At 32.4% G+C, this 20,743-nt stretch overlaps 3 protein-coding genes across 10 annotated transcripts in view; 2 read left to right on the top strand and 1 right to left on the bottom strand.

The window, feature by feature from the left end:
• Positions 1-5,370, top strand: part of Liprin-gamma (liprin protein kazrin) — a 320,428-nt gene extending 315,058 nt beyond the window's left edge. For all 3 annotated transcript variants that reach the window (XM_088262843.1, XM_088262844.1, XM_088262842.1), the window contains 2 exons: positions 1,333-1,501; positions 2,061-5,370. In XM_088262843.1, the coding sequence (XP_088118969.1) occupies positions 1,333-1,501; positions 2,061-2,555 (664 nt within the window). In that variant the 3' untranslated portion in view covers positions 2,556-5,370. The remainder of the gene's footprint in view (positions 1-1,332; positions 1,502-2,060) is intronic.
• Positions 5,371-6,735: 1,365 nt separating this feature from the next.
• boca (LDLR chaperone boca) lies at positions 6,736-9,186 on the bottom strand. Its single transcript, XM_088262846.1, has 4 exons — positions 9,108-9,186; positions 8,720-8,871; positions 8,174-8,428; positions 6,736-7,299 (listed from the first exon to the last, which is right to left on the bottom strand). Exons 2-4 carry the CDS (start codon positions 8,854-8,856, stop codon positions 7,119-7,121), a joined length of 573 nt encoding a protein of 190 aa, XP_088118972.1. The 5' UTR covers positions 8,857-8,871; positions 9,108-9,186; the 3' UTR covers positions 6,736-7,118.
• A 1,624-nt stretch (positions 9,187-10,810) lies between these two features.
• spin (lysolipid transporter protein spinster) overlaps positions 10,811-20,743 on the top strand; it is a 55,616-nt gene continuing 45,683 nt past the window's right edge. For all 6 annotated transcript variants that reach the window (XM_088262893.1, XM_088262891.1, XM_088262892.1 and 3 more), the window contains exon 1: positions 10,811-11,333. In XM_088262893.1, the coding sequence (XP_088119019.1) occupies positions 11,141-11,333 (193 nt within the window). In that variant the 5' untranslated portion in view covers positions 10,811-11,140. The remainder of the gene's footprint in view (positions 11,334-20,743) is intronic.

Here is a 20,743-nt window from a genome sequence, read left to right as displayed (position 1 = left end):
ATACTATGTAGTAAATAATCTCTGGATGTTTTGTGTGGAATGCGTAATATCACAATTCAATATGGAGAGCCATTTGTTGTTCGTTTTACAGTATTTGATAAATCAAATACTAAAGCAAATCAATGTATTTTCCACATATTAAAACAATTACTCGAACATAAAAACAGTGTATTTAAAACATTTCATGATAATTCGTATATCCTTCTAACCCTTATCCACACACAATAGCACAAAAAGCACCGGATCGTATCGACGCTTGATCGAGAATCACATGAAGTCAAAGAAATAAGACCTGAGCTGAAGTGATATTAATTAATTCCTATTTAAAAATATCTTATTTTTATTTTTATCCCCGGGAATCGAACCCAGGATATCCAGCACGGTAGTCAAATGCGCTAACCACTTCTATCAGTCCTTTGCTTCAGATACTAAGTCTAGACCTGAGATTTCATACGGTAGTTAACATTTTAATTTAATATAATATAATATATAATGTTTAAAATGCCAAATTCATTCATAAATTAAAGACTAGAAGTTATGTTGATCTTATCTACACCGAGTAGTTAAATTGGTAACTTTCATATGGAATCCCAGCCCTAGTGAGATAATCAAATATATGATTATATTGATCTTCCTGGGAATCGAACCTGGAACATTAGGCACTGTAGCCAAACTCACTAAACTAAGAAGATGGATAAATTCGAATTGAAAATTCATACACAGACCAAATTTGGCTGTCTCTGTAGAGTAGTGATTAACGCTTTAGTTTTCCTAAACGTACAAATATGTGCACATCGGAAACAATGTGTTAAGAAATTAATGGCAGCATTGACCAGCAGCGGAAAATTACTTGGGATAACAGATGTTGATATTTTTTATGTATTTTTAATTTTAATTTTACTTGGTAAACACCATCATTTAAAAAACTCTAATGTGACATGTGTTTCGATGTATTCCGCATAACTTTCAAACATCAACAATATTGCAAAATGCCTCGAAACAAATGTCACCATAGATTTTTTAAAATAGTGGTATTTACTAAGTAAAACTTAAATTAAAAATGGATAGCTATTACAAGAAAGTGACTGCAGAGTCAATTAATGAAAATCTTATGTACATTTATCCCTTGGTGCATTAATGCAAAACTATTCCCAATTTAGTTGAATTTATAATTAAGTACTTTTATTATTTTACTTCCATTAGTGGCAGATTGTTTTTGGACAGATCTCTTAGGTATTTCAAATATCTCGATGTTTGCATGACGCTTTGGTCTTGCACTGTATATGTTTATCCAAATAATATATCCGGGTATTAATATTTTTTCTGTGTTAGGATGTCCCTCGGAGCCCTACCGAGCCGGCGGAACAGGCCTCCGCCCCCTCTCGGGCCCCCACCCCCGCCGCCCTCTAACGGGGCTCCATTTGGAGTGCCCCCACAGCGCAGCCACTGGAAGTCGCTGGCCAAACTTGAAATGGGTGACATGACAGCTAAGAATATTAAGGTAGACAGTATTTTTTTTCCTTCAAACCTAATGCTTTTTTACTTGGATTGTATGGCGTTTTCAGTGTCAATTTTAAAGATATTCCATTTAGCCTGTTCCATAGGTGTAATAGATTCTTCTACACAGTTCATAAAATTAAGAAAGGTGTGTTGAGATGATTGAATTATGTGATTTGAATAAGTGTAGAAAGAACAGTAAAATAATTTATGAGGCGATTGTAGTTAAAAAAAAAACCTCCGTAGCATAATGGTCAGCACGCTCGGCTACCGTTCTGGAGGTCCCGGGTTTGATTCCCAGGGGGGTCGAATAAATATAAGTGATTTTTTTCACTCTAATATTTATTAGATATTACCCTGGACTGGTACTTGAAGCGAAGGGCTGATCACATTTCCTTCTTGTGTTAACGATCAAGATAACACTGCGTTTGTATGATGCAGTGCCCTATGCACCATTGGGGTGCTGATAAGGGTTTGAATGAAAATGAAAGTAGTTAAAAATACAAATATTATCAATCTCATGATGATTGGTCCATATTCTACTTCATCCTTTTTGTTTACAGGGTTCCATAACTCGAGCCTTCGGGCTCAAGTCCAAACAGGATAAGACCTCTCCCTCGAGTTCGAGTGAGAGTTCCAGTGTCATGTCGAGCCGCTGGAGCCGGCCCTCACCGCCGCGCACCCGATCCTACGTCAGCATCGGCCAATCCTCGGGAGGTCACCCTCCATACTCTTCCCTGGACTACGACTCCACCTACGAGTCCCCCCAATCCATATACGACTCACCCCTCACCTGCAACCAGCCTCCGCTCTCATACAGAGTCAGCTCCCAGCAAAGCATCAACAGCAATATTTACAGCAACGGGTCACACTGCTTCGATATATCGGAACTGGAAAGCGTTTCACATAGAACATACTCGCAACGTAGCGTTAACTCGCACAGAGTAAGTTCTCCATTGCCCATTCAAGAAGAGGTGGATAATACCCACAAGCAGAAGAAACACCGAAGAGTCAAAAGCATCGGCGATATTGAAGCTGCGTCAACATTACCAGCATAAATTGAATCATACCGGGATACATATTATAGGCGTCTCAACGGAAACAAAGCATCTTTTATTTTTATACGAACTAAAGTGTTTTTTTTTAGATGCGAGTTGCATTTATCCTCCCAAGTCAGGTCTACGTCCTACAGTTCTGACGAGAACTGCCGACGAATTGTCAGCAGTGGTCGTCCTGGGCGGCATGATGCCTTGTAAAAGAAGCATGCTTGATGGCGGCTCTCGGGAAGCATGCGGAGTACGTGGCCAAGCCAACTGAATCGCCTTTTCTTGACGACAGTTGTGACCAAGATTTGTTGCAGGGGTAATCTAGTGTGGGCCAATCAGGAACTTCTCAGCATTTGCTCATTGCTGGGAGGAAACCACGTAAAACTCCTCAGGAGAAGCCGGACTGTTGATACTGACTTAAGGTTGCCATTGCCAGGCCGCAAACCCTGGAATGCTCAAACTTTCATCTTCCCTTTGCATAAAAATAATAGATACTATGCATTTGCCGAATCCGTTAAAGTCCGATATTTGTTGTACTCCACCTCCATAGCGTAGCGGTAAGCGCGTTTAGCTGGAGGTCCCGGTTTCAATTCTCAGGGGAAATTAAAACAAATATGGGTGATTTGCACTCTCATATTTATTTAATATTATCCTAGACTGGCACAAGAAGCGCAGAACTGATCCCCTCGCCTTCATGCAAGTAACAATCAAGGCACTGCGTGGATTTCCTTAGGGTGAAAATCATGTGTATGATAAATAAAAAATTGTGAATCATTCCAATTGATATTTATTTAATATACTTTGAAATGTTTACTTTTAGACATGTACCAAAAAATATGATAATCTTTATCTCTTGAATATTATAGGAGAAATTGTTGAATGTATAAAGTAATGACCCACAATAGTACATAAGACCTCAATTTGTAGCGAAATTAATGGAATGAAGTGACCAATCATTAAAAGAAATGTTATAAACCTGTAATATAATCTGACTGTGCTATATTTCAAACATATTTTTATTGCTATGTGATAATAAAAAAATATATTTGTTGTGCTGTGACTGTGTTTTCGTATATGTTGTTGTTTTGTATCGATTTTCGTTTGATATTAACATCTCAATGGTGATATCGGTAATAACATTCACATATGAGGTAAGATTATTTTTTTAGGTATTGATTTTAAGTTTTCTTTATTAATCACGGTAACAAAGTTTCTAATAAATTTGCTGATACCCTAATGTGTACATATAAATGAGTATGTACTAGAATAACTGTAATCAATTCATTAGATTTACGAATATTATAATATTTTCTCTGTTTAGGCTGTTAAACTATTTCCATATGTACAAGGACTTGTCATATCCTAGATAATAAAGTATAATCAATTTCGTGTCTACATTATTTATATTTATAACCATTAAATCAATTAGATTAATTTGATTTTTAAATACTTGTCATTATAACCAAATGATTAAACAACGTACCAATGTATAATATTGCTAGTCACATCTGCTAATAATTATTAATTAATAAAGTATTTATTTATGTATTTAATAAATAAACTGTTTTCGATGTAAAAAATTGTTTTATTGTAATAAAATTAGAAATTTGACACTATTTATTATCAGTTATATTTTTCTTGTTTATTCAGAGACAGACAGAGAGACATTGTCCGCCTCTGTAGTGTAATGGTCAGCACGCTCGGCTACTGTTCTGGAGGTCCCGGGTTCGATTCCCAGGGGGGGGTCAAATAAATATAAGTGATTTTTTCACTCTAATATTTATTCAATATTACCCTGGACTGGTAACTGAAGCGGAGGGCTGATCACCTTTCCTTCGTGTGTTAACGATCATGATAACACTGTGTTTGTATAATGCTGTGCCCTATGCACCATTGGGGTGCGGATAAGAGTTTGAATGAAAATGAAAGAAGTTAAAAATACATAAATTATCAATCTCATGTTTGATCCATAGTCAGATAATCGTCAAGCAGCAAGAATATAATGAAATTAAAATATATATCCAATTGCAAAAAAAAAATGGTGCAGTTTGTTTAAAACTTGGGTTTAATTTAATCGTTTATTTAAATGTTTCATTGCAAAAAAATATTTCATTAAGTCATGGTATATACATACTCTGTATATTAAATCTACAGGAGGAATGTGTATGATGTAACTGTAAGATATGATATAATATAAAAAATATATATTATTTTTAAGAAAAATATATTATTAGTTACATATATTAAGAAATCTCATATTTCATTTCTTAAGTATAAAGACTTCTTTTTTAATTTCAAACGTATCAAATTAAACACCAAAGTAATAAATATATTTCATTCAATTTGTAAAGACAGTTTTGGCCTTTGCATACCAAATACCTCATCTGAGAACTAAAGTCTTCTTGGCGATACCCTCATACATAGATAAGGTGCTCATCAACAAACGAGAAAAGCTGGTCTTATCCTTGGTAGCCTATGAGCCATAAGAAAATAAAAAGAAGGAAAATTACATCATCACTGGCTTAAATTGAAACGATTGGACATAATAAAATTGCAAGAATGATCTTAAAAACTTTTTGAATGTCCTGAATTTTTTAGGTGAAGTCACCGAATTACCACATCCTACAGAACATATAAAAGAAAAAAAAAGAAAAAAAATAGATTTGGCATTAACTTTTTAGGATAATGTGATGTAAATATATAAAATAAAACATTTGTATAAGACCACTTTTGAGTTTATTAATATAAATTTTCAAGAACCACAGAATTCTCATCACCAGGTGAAATAAAATACAAATAACTGTTTGTATTTTCACCTATAGATGAGAGCATCTGTATTTTTCAAAGTAATGTTTACATTAATAAACTCAAAAGTGATCCTATGCGAGTGTTTTATTTTAATATTCAACGTCCACAACAACTTAAATGGGAAACAGCTTTGACAAAATCAAATTATGTATTTAATATTCAATTCAAAATTTGGCATTTTAATGATCAGGTCCAAGAGAAATTTATTGGTTGAGAAAGACAAGTTGAGGATACCACAAAAAATATTAAATAAAATAAAAATTTTGAGAAAGAGTAGTCAAATATGTAACGTAAGTACATAATACATACATACTACATGTACAAGTAATGTTTTTAACTTGCATTTTTATCATTTCAGCAAGCAATGAAATGAATAAACTTAGAATAAACACAACCGATAAACAAAATAATATTTTGGAACTTGTATACTTGGCTAAAGAAATAAGAACCTTATTGTTGGAAAACATAAAAAGTAACTAGCATCAAATAATGAGAATTTTAAGAGTTACGAGCGTCAGGTAATTCTTTGAACAATTGCTAATGAACATCATACACGATAGTCATAATAATAATAATAATAATAATAAAACCCTTATCCGCACCACAATGGTGCATAGGGCACTGTGTCATATTAACGCAGTGTTATCTTGATCGTTTACACATGAAGGAAAGGTGATCAGCCCTCCGCTTCAGGTACCAGTCCACATATTACAGTGAAAAAATCACTTATATTTATTTTACCCCCCTTGGGAATCGAACCCGGGACCTCCAGAACGGTAGTCGAGCGTGCTGACCATTACACTACGGAGGCGGACAAGTCATAATATATATAGTCATAATATATAATAAAAAAAATCCATATTTGGAGAAATATCATTCGCAACTAAAGATTTTTTAATATGTAGGTAGGTACTTAAAGCTTTTATTTTATAATGTTTGCGTGTTACATAGTACCTTGAGATCTCAAAATATTGTACAAGAGCAAATTTATTATTTATAAATTAATAAAAAAAAATTACAAAAACAGTTTTCACCCACATATTTTACAGACTATGAAATACACTTTTTTCTTCAAAAAAATGCCTTCAAAATTTAGGTATGTCTTAAACTCAAAAAATATAAAAATTTCCAGTGTTTAATTTCAAATTGCTAGTCTTAAAAATGGCCATATATTCAATGCTGCGAGAAACCTACCCTTATCTGGTAACATTGTAGTGATGGGAATCATACAATGAAAAATTTAGTCTACCATACACCACACATACATTTGTAGCACACACATAATTATAAAAACACACTACAATTGTGTAATGCAATGTTTTCTGAACCAAACAGAGGCAATTTTTGGGGATTTTAGAGGTCAGTTTGGTTTTATAAACTAATGTTTTTGTTAGTCTGGCTTTGCAATTTAATAATAAAAAGGAAAAAAATAAAATTCTTAAAAATTACGATGCATCTTACAGTCCGTAGCGTCTTATATATACAAATATAGATGTATCAACACACTTTCATACACGGAATGAAGGAATATATCATTTTTGGTCTTTTTAAATTTACCTGCATATTATATAAAATCTGTCAGCAACGATTAATGTTCCTTTTCAAATTGCTCAAAGCTGTTGGAATTGAAATATGAGTCTCTTTTTTTATATTTACGCAGAATGCAAATAAAATACATAACTTATAACAAATGCAATGAACCTAAAAAATAAATCAGTACTTTGGAGTGAATGTTGAAAGAACATAGTATTTCATGACATTTAATTCTTAAAGTTCTTCTTTAGTATCAAGCGCGGGATTCTTCTTGTCGGGATACTTTCCCGGATAACTCTTGCTCTCTATTGTTACTTCTTTGCATTCCTCCTGCTCTATGAGGAAGTCCTTGGCACTCCAAGCCTGGGAGCCATCCTTGAACATGAATATGGCTCTGTCGTCATCAATCAAGTACCTATAAATAAACGGTAAAACTCACATAAATTTTAGATAATACGAGTGTTATCCACCATTATATTTGGCGTCCAATAACAGAAATTTAACTTTATCAAAAGTCCTGTGATGTTCAATTAAAAATTGTTGAGACTTGTTATATTTTTTTTATTTTAGATTAAATTTTTCAACATTTTTTTTTGCTTCTGTTTTGTTTTTTTTTTTAACTGAACAGCTTTTAAATTATGTAAACTGTTTTATTAAAAAAATAAAATAACCTGATATTTTAAGTTCTATTTTTGTGAAAAGACCATGAGAATCAAGTGGTTAATTTAGAAAGTTACTATTGCCCCAAACACTCTTGAACCCTTTGATTAACCCGTTAGTTATTATGCCAGATAAACCAAGATTTAAACGTAAATAATTGAAAAGCAAAATGTGTTCGATAATTAATAAAAACTCTGTGCCATTTTTTAATCTTCGGCGTTACGAAAATATGGATTTTATTTAACTAAATGAATACCAATAAGGAACTCCTACCAACCATCAAGCAGAGAAAGCTGATGTACTTCGGACACGTCATGAGAAATGAAAAATATCGTCTTCTCCACCTAATCATACAAGGAAAGATTGAGGGGCGAAGAACTCAAGGACGCCGAAGGACATCATGGCTAAAAAACCTACGACAAATCTCTGTTCCGAGCTGCAGCATCAAAATTGAAGTTAGCCATCAGGATCATCGGGATCATCAGATCGCCGATCTTCATTAGAAGTGACACAGAAAGAAGAAGAAGAATTTAACTAAAGCATTTTTTATGCCGTATGCATAACACTGAAGACGTAAAGTCGATATATCAAATTTTGGTAAAAACAAAAGGGTTAATTTGGTTAGCTACCTCTCAGCCTGAATGTGGCTGTTCCACAAACTAGTCTGCCAGAGCTTGGTGATGGTCTCGGTGCGCTCGCGCGAGGGGCTATTGGCCACCGAGACAAAGGTCATCAGGGTCTTGCCCTTCTTGGTGGCCTGCAGGAGGCCCTCGGGGTCGTTCATGTCCAGAGAGGACATGTCTATGGCCGGCTGCTTGCGGAGGTGCTCCGGCAACTCATCCTCGGGGAGTGGCTCCTCGTCTTCCTCCCACTGGTCTAGAAGCCTAGAAAAAAATATTTTCCAAACATATGATATGATTAAATGAAATTGGCTTTTTGGACCGGAATTCTGAAAATTGACGTGGCAGTCAACGTGTTAAAAAATAAATAAAGACCAAAGATACATTTATTCATAAATCTACTAATTGTAAAAAAAAATGCAGCTCTTTTGTTTTTGTTGGCATTGAATTTCCTGAAGCAAAGAGTTTTTTTACCGGACCCGGGAATGTGGCAGGAGCGTTCAGAGCTCTCCATTTGAGCCACCAAATAGGTTGATAACCAAAGAATATAATTACCTTTCTAAGTCGGCGTCTGTGTAGTCACGGATATCTTTTTTGGCCCAATCTGGCTTTTTTTCTTCCTCAAATTTTTTGCCACTCAAAACTACAAAGGAACAGCATAATATCGCAAACAAATATATTTTGTTACGCATTTTAGAATATTTTACCTGAAAAAAACAATGAGATTTAACGCATGAGATAAAAAATATCATCCATATATATTTTTGTATACAATCCAGTTCTTCACCAACGATAAACTTAAAAGGGCTATCAAAATAATACCGTATCATTAAAAATTATTAAGATCGATTTACTTGAAAGAATCACAAAAATTAGCGATATAAAATATTTTTCAAGTAATACTTTTTTATAGTTACTGATTTACAATAAATACGACACTTACCGGCAATTTTTCAATAATCGGGACTCGAACCAAAAAACCCTCCGTTGACGTCAATAAGAAATAATTCGAATCATAGACAATAAGTTTTGAAATTTGACGTTTGTTGAATCATAGACAATAATATAGACGAGCCTTACTTATGTACGTTTCATGTCAGGTCCCCCTGACATCGGCTATCATTTAAAAATAATTGTTTTTGTCTTGGGCAGCTCTAAACAGCGCCTCGACGGTCCTGATCCCCGTCCAATCTCGAATATTCCGGAGCCAGGAGATTTGTCTTCTGCCCACACCTCGTCAACCCTTTATTTTGTATTTTATGATTATGTGCAACAGCTCGTTCTTTTCTCCTCTAAGCTCATGTCCCAGACAGCATACCTTCCGGATCTTGATATCAATCAGAAATCGTCTCCTTGCTCTTGCTCTTTGGAGCACATTTGCGTTACTGACCATATCGGTCCATGGAATGCGTAGCGTTTTACGATATAGCCACAATTCGAATGCCTTTAATTGGTTCAAAATGCTAATTTTGAGGGTCCACTATTTGCCGAAGTTTCAGATTGAAGCTATGGTTACATAATATACATATCTCTCGTTTTATGTATAAACAACACGATGGGACTCTATTTCGCACTTTATTTCGTTTTTTGGGTCATCGTTTTCAATAAGGACACATTTCAGGTAAAAACTTAAATTTATACTTTGATATGATTTCAGTCAAGTAAAATTTAAATGAAAAAAATGACAGCTATATACAATATTGTACGCTGTCAGTCTAGAAATGCCACTGTCGAAGTGATTCTGCAGCATTAAAACTACAAAATTACAAAATCATGGCAGCTCTAAAGTGCCATTTGTTTCCAACATTAAAAGAAAAGCAAAATAAAATCAATAAATTAAAATATGTAATTATTTAATAATAATAAAACCCTCATCCGCACCCCAATGGTGCATAGGGCACTGCTTCATATGAACACAGTGTTATCTTGATCGTTTACACACGAAGGAAAGGTGATCAGCCCTCCGCTTCAGGCACTAGTCCAGGGTAATATTGAATAAATATTACAGTGAAAAAATCACTTATATTTATTTGAACCCCCCTGGGAATCGAACCCGGAACCTCCAGAACGGTAGCCGAGCGTGCTGACCATTACACTACGGAGGCGGACTGAATTATTTAGGTAGAATAAAAAATATTAAATTTTATTCCTTTATCACACTTTTAGCACGTACATAGTTTAATTTGTGTAATTTTTGCCTGTTGGCAACCTTGTTCTTACGCGTTGGCGAGAAGAAGCGGAAAGCTAAAATATTCAAATGAACCAATGTTTTGACACTAACAATAACTTTAACTTTTAACTTTTGGGTATATTTAGAGAAAGTATGGTGTAAATAACATAACGGACATAACTTATTTAAAAAAATATTAAGATACTTTCGGATCCTTTACTATGTTTAAACATAATATGAATGGGTATTGTACAACTGTGAACACCGTTCACGACGTACAAAATAATCATTGAATTGTTTTTTTTATTGAAATATTATTTATCTAAATCTAAGTCCCTAAAAAATTTAAAAAATTAACTTTTTCATATGGGTAATCCCAACACCGACGCATTGACGCGTGGACGCCACGTCCGCGCTATTGACCAAAATGCTAACTAAAATTATTATATCTAGCGCATGCGGTCTTCGATAGAGTTGACTCGAGTTTATATCGGCGGGGGGGTTACGGAACGCTGCGTTGGAAGTTAAATTTGTAGGATCGTTTTTTCAGTGAAGTGAGCAAGTGAGTGGAAGCGAACGTCAAGTCGCGTTCGATGAACACCCGCTTTACTTGCATTTTACGTACTAATATCCGATTTGGAGTTCGTGTCATCTAGTTGCCGGTAGGCGTTCCGTGGTCCGTTGCCGCAGCATTGTATTTAAAATTTATTCGAAATTTAAAATAAAACAAGTGAAAAACTAAAAATTCTCAAGTGTCAAATAGTAAATGATACGCGAGTGTCATTTATTCAAAATTTTATTATAAAATGGAAACGGGCATATCTCATAATAACCAACAATTATCGAATAATAGTGACAATGAATCTGACACTGCGTTAATTCCGAGTAATTCAGGAGAAATTGAACCGGAAAGACATGCAAAATGGAGAAAAATTACTACAGTGGCCATCCTATGCTTCATAAATCTTATAAATTATATGGACCGATTTACGTTGGCGGGTAAGTCAAAAAACTTAACCTTAAAATGTTTTCAAATGATCCCCACGCCCCATACACTGGCTATATGCTGCAGGTTGTGGAATTAAAAAATATTATTATTTCGTTACAAAAATTACTCAAAATTTAAAAAAAAAATGTATATTAACATACCTGTATTTTATTGCATATGTCATAATTTTGTATATTAGATACTTGTAATTATGCACTTTCTAAAAAAAGTAACGCCTGATTTCTCATTGAAAACTCTTATTCTTCGTTTACAAAAAAGTGGTGCAAATTTCGAATAGTATGATATTATTCAATACATGAGTACTATTAAATAATATAATTTTCATATTCTTATATTTATATTTGTATTATAGTTTTTGGTTTCGAGCCTACTTTACTACAATTTGATTCCATTTTTAATAATAACCCGCTTAGTGTCACGAATGTAGTGTGAAATTGAATGCGTTATATAATAAAAATAGAATATTATTCAAACATTTTTTTTTTCAATATTGTACCAAAAATGTATCTATTTTATCAATTTGTTTGAAAAAAGCCTCAAAAAATCAATCAATCCCTTAGTTTTAACTAAGATGAAAAATTCTATCAAATTCATATTATTTAATTTTTTTATTTGAAAAAAAAATATCCTGATTTATTTAAATATGTAATATGTTTATTGTTTTAAGTAAGTTTACGTTTTAAGTAAGTAATTAATTATATTCTTCTTATGATTTCTTTCCCTCAATTAGTTAAATTACTTTAAAAAATTTAAGTCATCGCATTATGCTCAGGAGAATTTGTAAAAATAATGCAACAAAAATCACTTCAAACAAACCATAAAGATTTTCAAGAGTACCTACATAACCGTTTTTACACCGAGTGGGGTTTTCGAAACCCGTTTGTAACAAGCAGTAACCCTCATAAAGAACTCTGGATTACGACACTTCATAGTTCGGTGAAATATCACCCTTCCAACCCCACGGGAACTATCACGCTGTGTCATAATTTTTAATATGTTTTAACCGCTTCCCTTATGTGGGGTCATTGTGTTATTTATTAAAATATCCCCCATGGCATTGATATTCAAATTGAGTGTATTGTATTCCAAATTTAAATCAGCAATTTTAAATTTGAATCAGTAATTCCAAAAATGTTGTCAGTAATTTCAAATTTGGAATCAATAATAAAAATAATAATAACCGTATTTTCAATATTCAAATTAACAATTCCAAAACTCTAATTAGCGATTCGTTTATTTAACCAGTAGTATTTTTTTTCTTTTGTTTATTTATGTATGTATGTATATTTATTATCATATGCGTTACATATTTTTTTAATTTATTTTTTTACTTAATTATTTCGCTTTTCAAATTCATCTTTCATCAAGGGCTCTAGTGTTGGCTTGTTGCCAAAATGGAAACGTTTTTCTACTGGCACCGTTATGAATAGATACTTTGATATTATCTAATTCTACATAATTTTAATATAAATAATAGTATCGAAGTAGAGTTAAATTTTTAATGAAATAATCATCGTGTCTTATCTAGACATCATTGTATTTTATCAGATTGTATTTTCATTAATTGATTCGGCACTTTGTAGTGAAATCCATCCATTTTAAATTTACGTTTTACTCGATAATAATTAGTAGTTTTAAAAGTGGTATTTACCAAGTAAAACTTAAATTAAAAATCGGATTGTATCTATGCTCCTGTTATTTCACAACCACTACTTTCTACTTACGAATACGTGGAACCACTTGGAACTCCTTTCCTATTTTACTTTCCACCCATTTCGCTCAACTTCCTGTCTCTTCTAAAGAGAAGATTTCACAATTAGTATGTTATGAGTATAAGTGCCTAACATCATGATTATGTCGTGATATCCCCTATATATTTTTTTTTAAATACTGCTTTTTTTTCCTGGACTACGATACCTAAATATGTTACGTAACAATTGGGCTGAAAAGTTCGTAGGCTAACATAGTGAAATATCGATACCTAAATATGTTACATAACAATTGGGCTGAAAAGTTCGTAGGCTAACATAGTGAAATATATTTTTGGTGAAAAACGATTTTTTTAATTCAATATAGTTTGCCTTCGAGGTCGATACATCGATTATAGTGGCCATCCATTTTTTTCTAAACAATTTTTATAGTACGATTTCTCTTTAGCCTTAAAATAAGCCTCAGTTTCAGCGATTACCTCTTCATCAGATCTGAATTTCTTCCCTGCGAGCATTCTTTCGAGGTCTGCAAACAGAAAAAGGTCACTGGGGGGCATATGTCGCTCACTCCTTTCAAGAACGTCATAAATCAAAACAATTGATCTTTCAGGAGAACGTTTTTAGAGTTTAAAAACATAATAGAATGTATTAAAAATAAATATCAAGTCACTTATTAAACTTTTACTGTGTAACATATTATTTTAGGTAAAACCTGAAGGTTTTTCCTCCATTTGAAAATTATTTGATATATTTAAAAAAAATAATTAAACAATACTTTTCTTCAAAATGCAAAAAAAAAACACTTTTTGTCCTGTAGTGGGTAAATATTAAGTTAAAAATATGCCTCTTTTGGTGGGATATAGTACATTTCCTGAGCATTCCGAAAACATGCACAACTGAAAATTAACGATTTTTGATTTATGACGTTCTTGAAAGGAGTGAGCGATGTGAGGAATACGTTGGTTGGGGAAGCGATTCGTAGCCTAATTCATGCAATTGTGCCATCGTTTTCATCATGTTCTGAATTTGTACGTTTGAGATCTTAACCTTAATGCTTTAAATTGTTTTAGTATTGGCGGCCTTAGTGCCTTTTGTTAATCACTCCAACTACCAAACGGTTCAGTTTGATCTCATTTCGAGTGGAAAATCCAAAAATAATCTAATTTATTCACGGTCAAGTCGACTCGTACAATCCACTCTGAGCGAACTGAGATTGTAGATCTTTTTCCAGATAAATTAAACGATTCCATGTAAACCAGAGGTCCTTTACACTGGTAATTTCAAAGAATTCATTGTGGACACTTGTTGGCGGAATGATACAACGAACTCTGTGTGAATGCGGGTGGAGTTAGATCGAAAACAGGTGCAATTACAAAATGTAATCAATTATTCCGCTTGAAATTTGTTTTCAATAGATACGTCATCTACTTTTGAATACTTTAATACGATCGCACGTTGTTTTTGTCAACAGTTTGCTATGCAATAAGGCGATTCGTACTTTAATGTGTAATTACATGTGATAAACAAGTATATGCATATAAAACTAAGAAACAAAGTGAATATGTTCACGGGAACAGTTTTATATACGACTTAACAATGTCTTTTCGTAAACCTCGTGTTTAGGAACTTATTCACATATTTATAATATTTTTATTTTCAAGTTACTGTTGCAAGTTAAAAATAATAAAAATACTTTCATAATATGAGACTCAATATACTTGTGTTGCTTAGAAAAAACAGAGAAACGACATTTTAATTTATCAAGTCTATCTCAGAACTAACGTTATTACGTCATGTTGGTTTTACTTAAACTGACCATTTATTTTTGTCCTCAAAACGGGACATCTACCAATTTTTACGTAATAGTATGTATATTCAAGAAAACACATATTTTTTCATAGTTTTTATGTATTCATGAAAGAAAAGCAATGTTGATAAAGAAAATAATAGGAATAAATAATATAAATATGAAAAAATTATGTTGTATTATATTGGGACAGGCTGTCTAAAAACGGGACGGTCCCGTTCAAAACGGGACGTATGGTCACTTTAGTTTTACTCTGTCGCACTTTAAATAAAAAAATAAAGAAATACATTTCTTTACATAGATGACAATGTTTATATATAATATATGGAATGTTACAAATACCTGTTTTTTGTTACTTGTTATTGTAAATGTATTTAAGTAACTGTTCCGTTACATTTCCAAAATAAAATAAAATAAAATTAATGTCGGTTCTTACCGACCTATTCATTGAAATTAAAATAGTATCTCTATTTTCAATTAAAATTTTAATTTTACTTTAAATCACTTAATTCAGTCAAATATCTAAAATGTTTTCAATGGTGAGAATACTACAGTCATTTTTTAAACACTCAGAGATTGTTTATTTTACTCTAAATCCGTATTTTCTGATTATCAAAATACCTTCAGTACCAGAAGTGATGGATTAGAGGAATTCTACTCTATGTAGTTCTCCAAATCCCGTCCAAATATTTGAGTCGACAGGATGCTGAAGTAATGGACAAAACGGATTATCTTTGTCTATTTTAAAAGCCCTCCGACTACCGCTGTACCTTACACCAGCACAACAAACAACTTTGTTATAACTTATTTTACTAACAAAGTTGTTGAAGTTGTCAAAGTTGTCTACGACTGTACCTTGCACCAGCACTACAAACAACCACTTGTGACCTGTCGAAGAACGCGTTCTCGGTGTCGCCTCGACAGTTTTCCAATCACTCAACCTCTAGTTTATTTCGAGATGAGGGACGTCTTTTGTACGTGGCTTCACTGAGACAGAATCTTCAGTTATTTTTATTGTAAAGTCACTTTTATTATTTTTTTAAAACTCCTCGTCGCTTTCCGAGATGTTTTGAAATAAAATTCCTTGAATCGTGCTCGTACCTTTTTTTCTGTTCTTACGAATAAACTTTTAAAATAAAAATGAATAATGATAATAATAATAAGAAATAGTAGGTTAAGTTTTGTACTGACATTTCTTGGTGGAACTGCATTTTATATAGTAAAATAACAACTATGTAATTTTTTTCCAATTTACTCAATATTACCCTGGACTGATACCTGAAGTGGGGGGCTGATCACCTTTCCTTCATGTGTTAACGATCAAGATAACACTGCGTTTTTTGTGATGCAGTGCCCTATGCACCATCGGGTGCGGATGAGGGTTTGAAGAATGATGAAGAATTTTTTCCACATGAATTTTATTTGACCAGCAACCGGGTTTCGTCGTAACCGACATCATCAGACTGGTGATAACCGGTGATGACTGGTGATGGTGAAGACCCAGTTTGATGATGTCGGTTACGACGGAACCCGGTTGCTGATCAAATAAAATTCATATGGAAAAAATTACAAAGTTGATATTTTATTACAGAAATAGTGGTATTAACTAAGTAAAACTTAAATAAGAAATGGATAGATTTTACCACAAAGTGAGTGTTGAATCAATTAATGAAATGAAAAATAAATATTTTGAACCCCAAGCCAGGAATGTTATTCTATTGTGTTTCTTAAAAAAATACGAAACAGGAATTCGCTTTTACGAGAAGCCCATATTATTCGTCTTTATTCCAAGAATTGAACCCTGTACCTTTTAAATGGCTGCACTTCCTGAACACTAGGTGTGTATTTATAGTGTGAACGTTGGACTTTCCGCATTTTATTTTTATTTTTTAAAAAGTACAGCTCAATAGATAAACTACCAAAATAATTTATTAACAAATTTATTTTCGTATTAAGAAATCTAGCCATCTTTAAATACCCCAAATTTTATATCTTCATACATCAACAACGCCCTAAGCTGTTGAATACTATGACGGTTAAACAAGCTTAAATTATAATTACGTCCGAGTATAATATACTTGTATCTTTACTAAAAGAATGGGCTTTCGTGCTTCATTCGTTCGTTGAATTTATAATATACACCAAACGCCCTCCATTCTTCTTTGGCCGTCTTTGAATCTCATTATCCTGAAAGATACTTTTCTTCTTTTTTTTAATATTAGGCATGTAGTATTTTCTTGCGTACGTCGCTCTCGCCCGCAGGATACAATGTACTGTAATTGGATATTGTTGTGGTTTCCGAGTTTTGGTATTTTTAACGCTTTTTGTTTGGTTATTTTGTTATTTAATCTTTACTCCCCGCGGATACACAAAATTACCAACTAACTTAAATTTTTTATTTATTTTTACAAAGGTAAACACCAAACATTTCTTATTTTTCATACCGTTTCTTTTATAATGCACACCCGTTGCCGAGAGAGTGAAACTTATATTCCATAAAAAATATTAAAAAAAAAAAAAAAAAAATTATCGCCATCACGCCGCTTCTCACCAGGGGTAGGCAGAGAGTAGAACGCCACACAACTCTGTCTTTGCAAACATTATTCATCTCTTCCACATTCATGCATCTCCTCATACATACGCGTCGATTATTTCAACTCCAAAACAGACCGCTTTCAAGATTTTTTTTGTTCTGTTATTTTTTTCCGATATTTCATGTTCGTACTTTATATAAAGTTTTCAAAAAACCTGCTGCGCTTATTTTTAAAAATATTTTCAGTAAACGTTTTTGCTGATTTGTATGTTTTTTTTACCGTCGTAAATTTTACGACCATCCCGTATTAAGGTATGTTGAAACAAGTCCCGTGGTCTAGGGTTAAAGACAAAGTGTTGACACTTTCTCCGCCGTTGCACAATATAAAAGTGCCTACCTACGTACAATATATATACGATTATATTTTTTAAATATTAAATATTTTTTAGGCATGGTAATAAGAATACCCATTATTTATTTATTTTTCTCATGTTTAGTAAACCCAAGTTTAGGAAATGTTCATGTTCCATTTGATGAATTCCAGTTTAATGCGTTACCGTACCCCCTGCTGTCGAAGCCTTTTAAATATTGTTATTAGGGGTAGTTCAGAGTTGACCGTTTCTCGAAACCATCGCATTATGATAATGAAATAATGACTCACGAAAGTGTTATGCCAGCAAAATAAGACCCATTGCACGTGAAATTTTGTAAACTTTCTAAATAAATTCTCATTTATTGTTTTAAAAGGTTATGACGTATTTAAACATTAATTTACTAATATCATTTACTAAGACCACGTTAAATAAATTTAAGTTTTTTAAACTGACATTTTTTGGGAGAATTGCATTTTATATAATAAAACAGCAACTATGTTTTTTTTTCGCATTTATTTTATTTGACCAGTGGCCGAGTTTCGTCCTTACCGACATCATCAGTATGATGATGTCGGTAAGGACGAATTCTGGTCACTTTTCAAATAAAATATGTGGAAAAAATAATAAAGTTTTATTACACCTTATTTTATTTTAAGGCTAGTGAATGCAACTTAATATATTCATATCTGAGATGGATATACTCGTAGTTGTATACGAAATCAGAAATCGTAAAGTACCTACCGCTTAATATATAAACCTTAACAATGATGCATTGTGACGTAAATCACCATTATACATGGTCATGACAGTTTTTTCAGTTGTATTTTTGTATTTTGCTCCTTCATAGTCTAACTCCCCCTTCTAGGTACACATTAGGTACTAAAGTACCTAATGTGTACTTTAGAATTCATTTATTTTCCCTAGCCAGTGATAACAACTGGTTTTGATGAGTCGGATTTTTAGCCCTATGATCGTATCCCGTCCTATGTGAATCTGGATAAGTAATTACTTGTCTAAAAGTTCCATAAATAATCTAAGCTTTTTAAACATGATTAATGACTCGAGCTTTATTAAGCTTATGACAGAAAAGGGGTGAATTAATCCTAAACTAACTGGTAATATACCAATGTGTGTACTATTTTAATATGCGCTTTGGTCATAATTCATTCATCAATAAATTTTTTTTTCATTAATTGATTGATTGATTGATTCGGCAGTCTATCTAATAAAATATATCGATTTTTAATTTAAGTTTTACTTAGTAAATACCACTTTATTTTGAAATCTATTGTGACACGTGTTTCGTTGCATTCCGCATCATTTTCACGGGGTTAAAAAAATGTGTTTAAAAATGATACGGAATGAATCGAAATACGTGTCACAATGTATTTTAAGTAATAATGGTATTTACTAAGTTAAACTTTAATATAATTTTTTTGATGATCGGTACAAAGTATAACTTTATATCTGATATCTTTCGTTTTTCGTAAAGTGAAATGACGCTTCAATTAACATGTCGAGTGCTCTTCTATAAACATCTTAATATAAGAGTAATAATCGTAAAATGAAATTCGATCATTCTTCTTTTGTATAATTATTATTGGATGTTTTTTTTGTGATATGTGCAATAAATGCGATTTCTAAAAGCTCTCTTGATTGGATCTACTTATTTACATGCATGTAATATATATGTAAGGTATATATATATATATATATATATATATATATATATATATATATATATATATATATATATATATATATATATATATATATATATATATATATATATATATATATATATATATATATATATATATATATATATATATATATATATATATATATATATATATGCAGGTATGTGTATATAATTGAGATGGTATTGACATATTGTAAACAAGGCGATTGCACATGGATCTTCCTCGAAAGACATCTAGAGGAAGACCAAAAAATTCATGGATTTTACAGAAACATGATTCGAAGGCATGGCCTAGGTGACGTTGTATATTATATAGGCACCTACAATCTGAGGACGAGGAGAGCTGACCCTGACAGTCTATAAAGACGATAAGTTGGGATGGAGGAAGGAAGGTGCATTTAATATATTATTAGATTAAAACCAATATTTTTAGCTTTTCCACTTTATTTTTATTTGACCAGCGACCGGGTTTCGTCGTTACCGACATCATCAGACTGGTGTCGGTAACGACGAAACCCGGTCGCTGGTCAAATAAAAATAAAGTGGAAAAGCTAATAATTAATATTGGTTTTAATCTAATAATATATTAAAAATGCAATTCCATCACGAAGTGTCAGTGGATAATATAAATCTATTAAGGAGGTGTATTTGTATATAATATGCTAAAAATTAATTCACAGCTTTATACAATATTTAAAAACACTGAAATTTTATAACAAGCATGTATCCCGTCATATTTTTTTACCTTCCTACAAAATGTACATTTAAAAAATATATTTTCCATTAATCACTGTCAAGATATCTAATGTCCTACAAAGTTTTTGTGCGATTCCTATACAAATTCATTTTATATTTTAATTATCATCAATAGATTACTTTTACACCATCAATCGTTTTATTTTAGTAATTTTATACAATAAAATCATTAAAAACGCAAAAAAAGTGCCGGTACAAATTTCAATTATTTATGTAATCCATTAAATTTTTCTTTTAAGCATATAAGCTGCTTTCAAGAATAGCTATACCGTAATATAGTGTCGGTATTTTAGAATTCAATTTCGTTTGTTTTCGAAAACTTGAAGGCATCGCATGTCCTAATGAAGTTACATACCAAAATCATTTTTAAACACGCTTTCATTATTTTGTAAGTTCAAAAAAATCGCGTTTCGTATTATGAAATGTGTTTTCTATATTTTGATTCATTTTTCCGTGATACAATTTTGGTATTACATCAACCATTAGTTTGATGCTCTGTTTGAGTAATAATTTAAGAAT

Source organism: Brachycentrus maculatus, unplaced genomic scaffold, assembly GCF_059751285.1.
Source record: "Brachycentrus maculatus isolate JH-2025_06_01 unplaced genomic scaffold, ASM5975128v1 h1tg000190l, whole genome shotgun sequence".
Taxonomy (NCBI): domain Eukaryota; kingdom Metazoa; phylum Arthropoda; class Insecta; order Trichoptera; family Brachycentridae; genus Brachycentrus; species Brachycentrus maculatus.
This window is presented reverse-complemented; position numbering and strand designations above follow the sequence as displayed.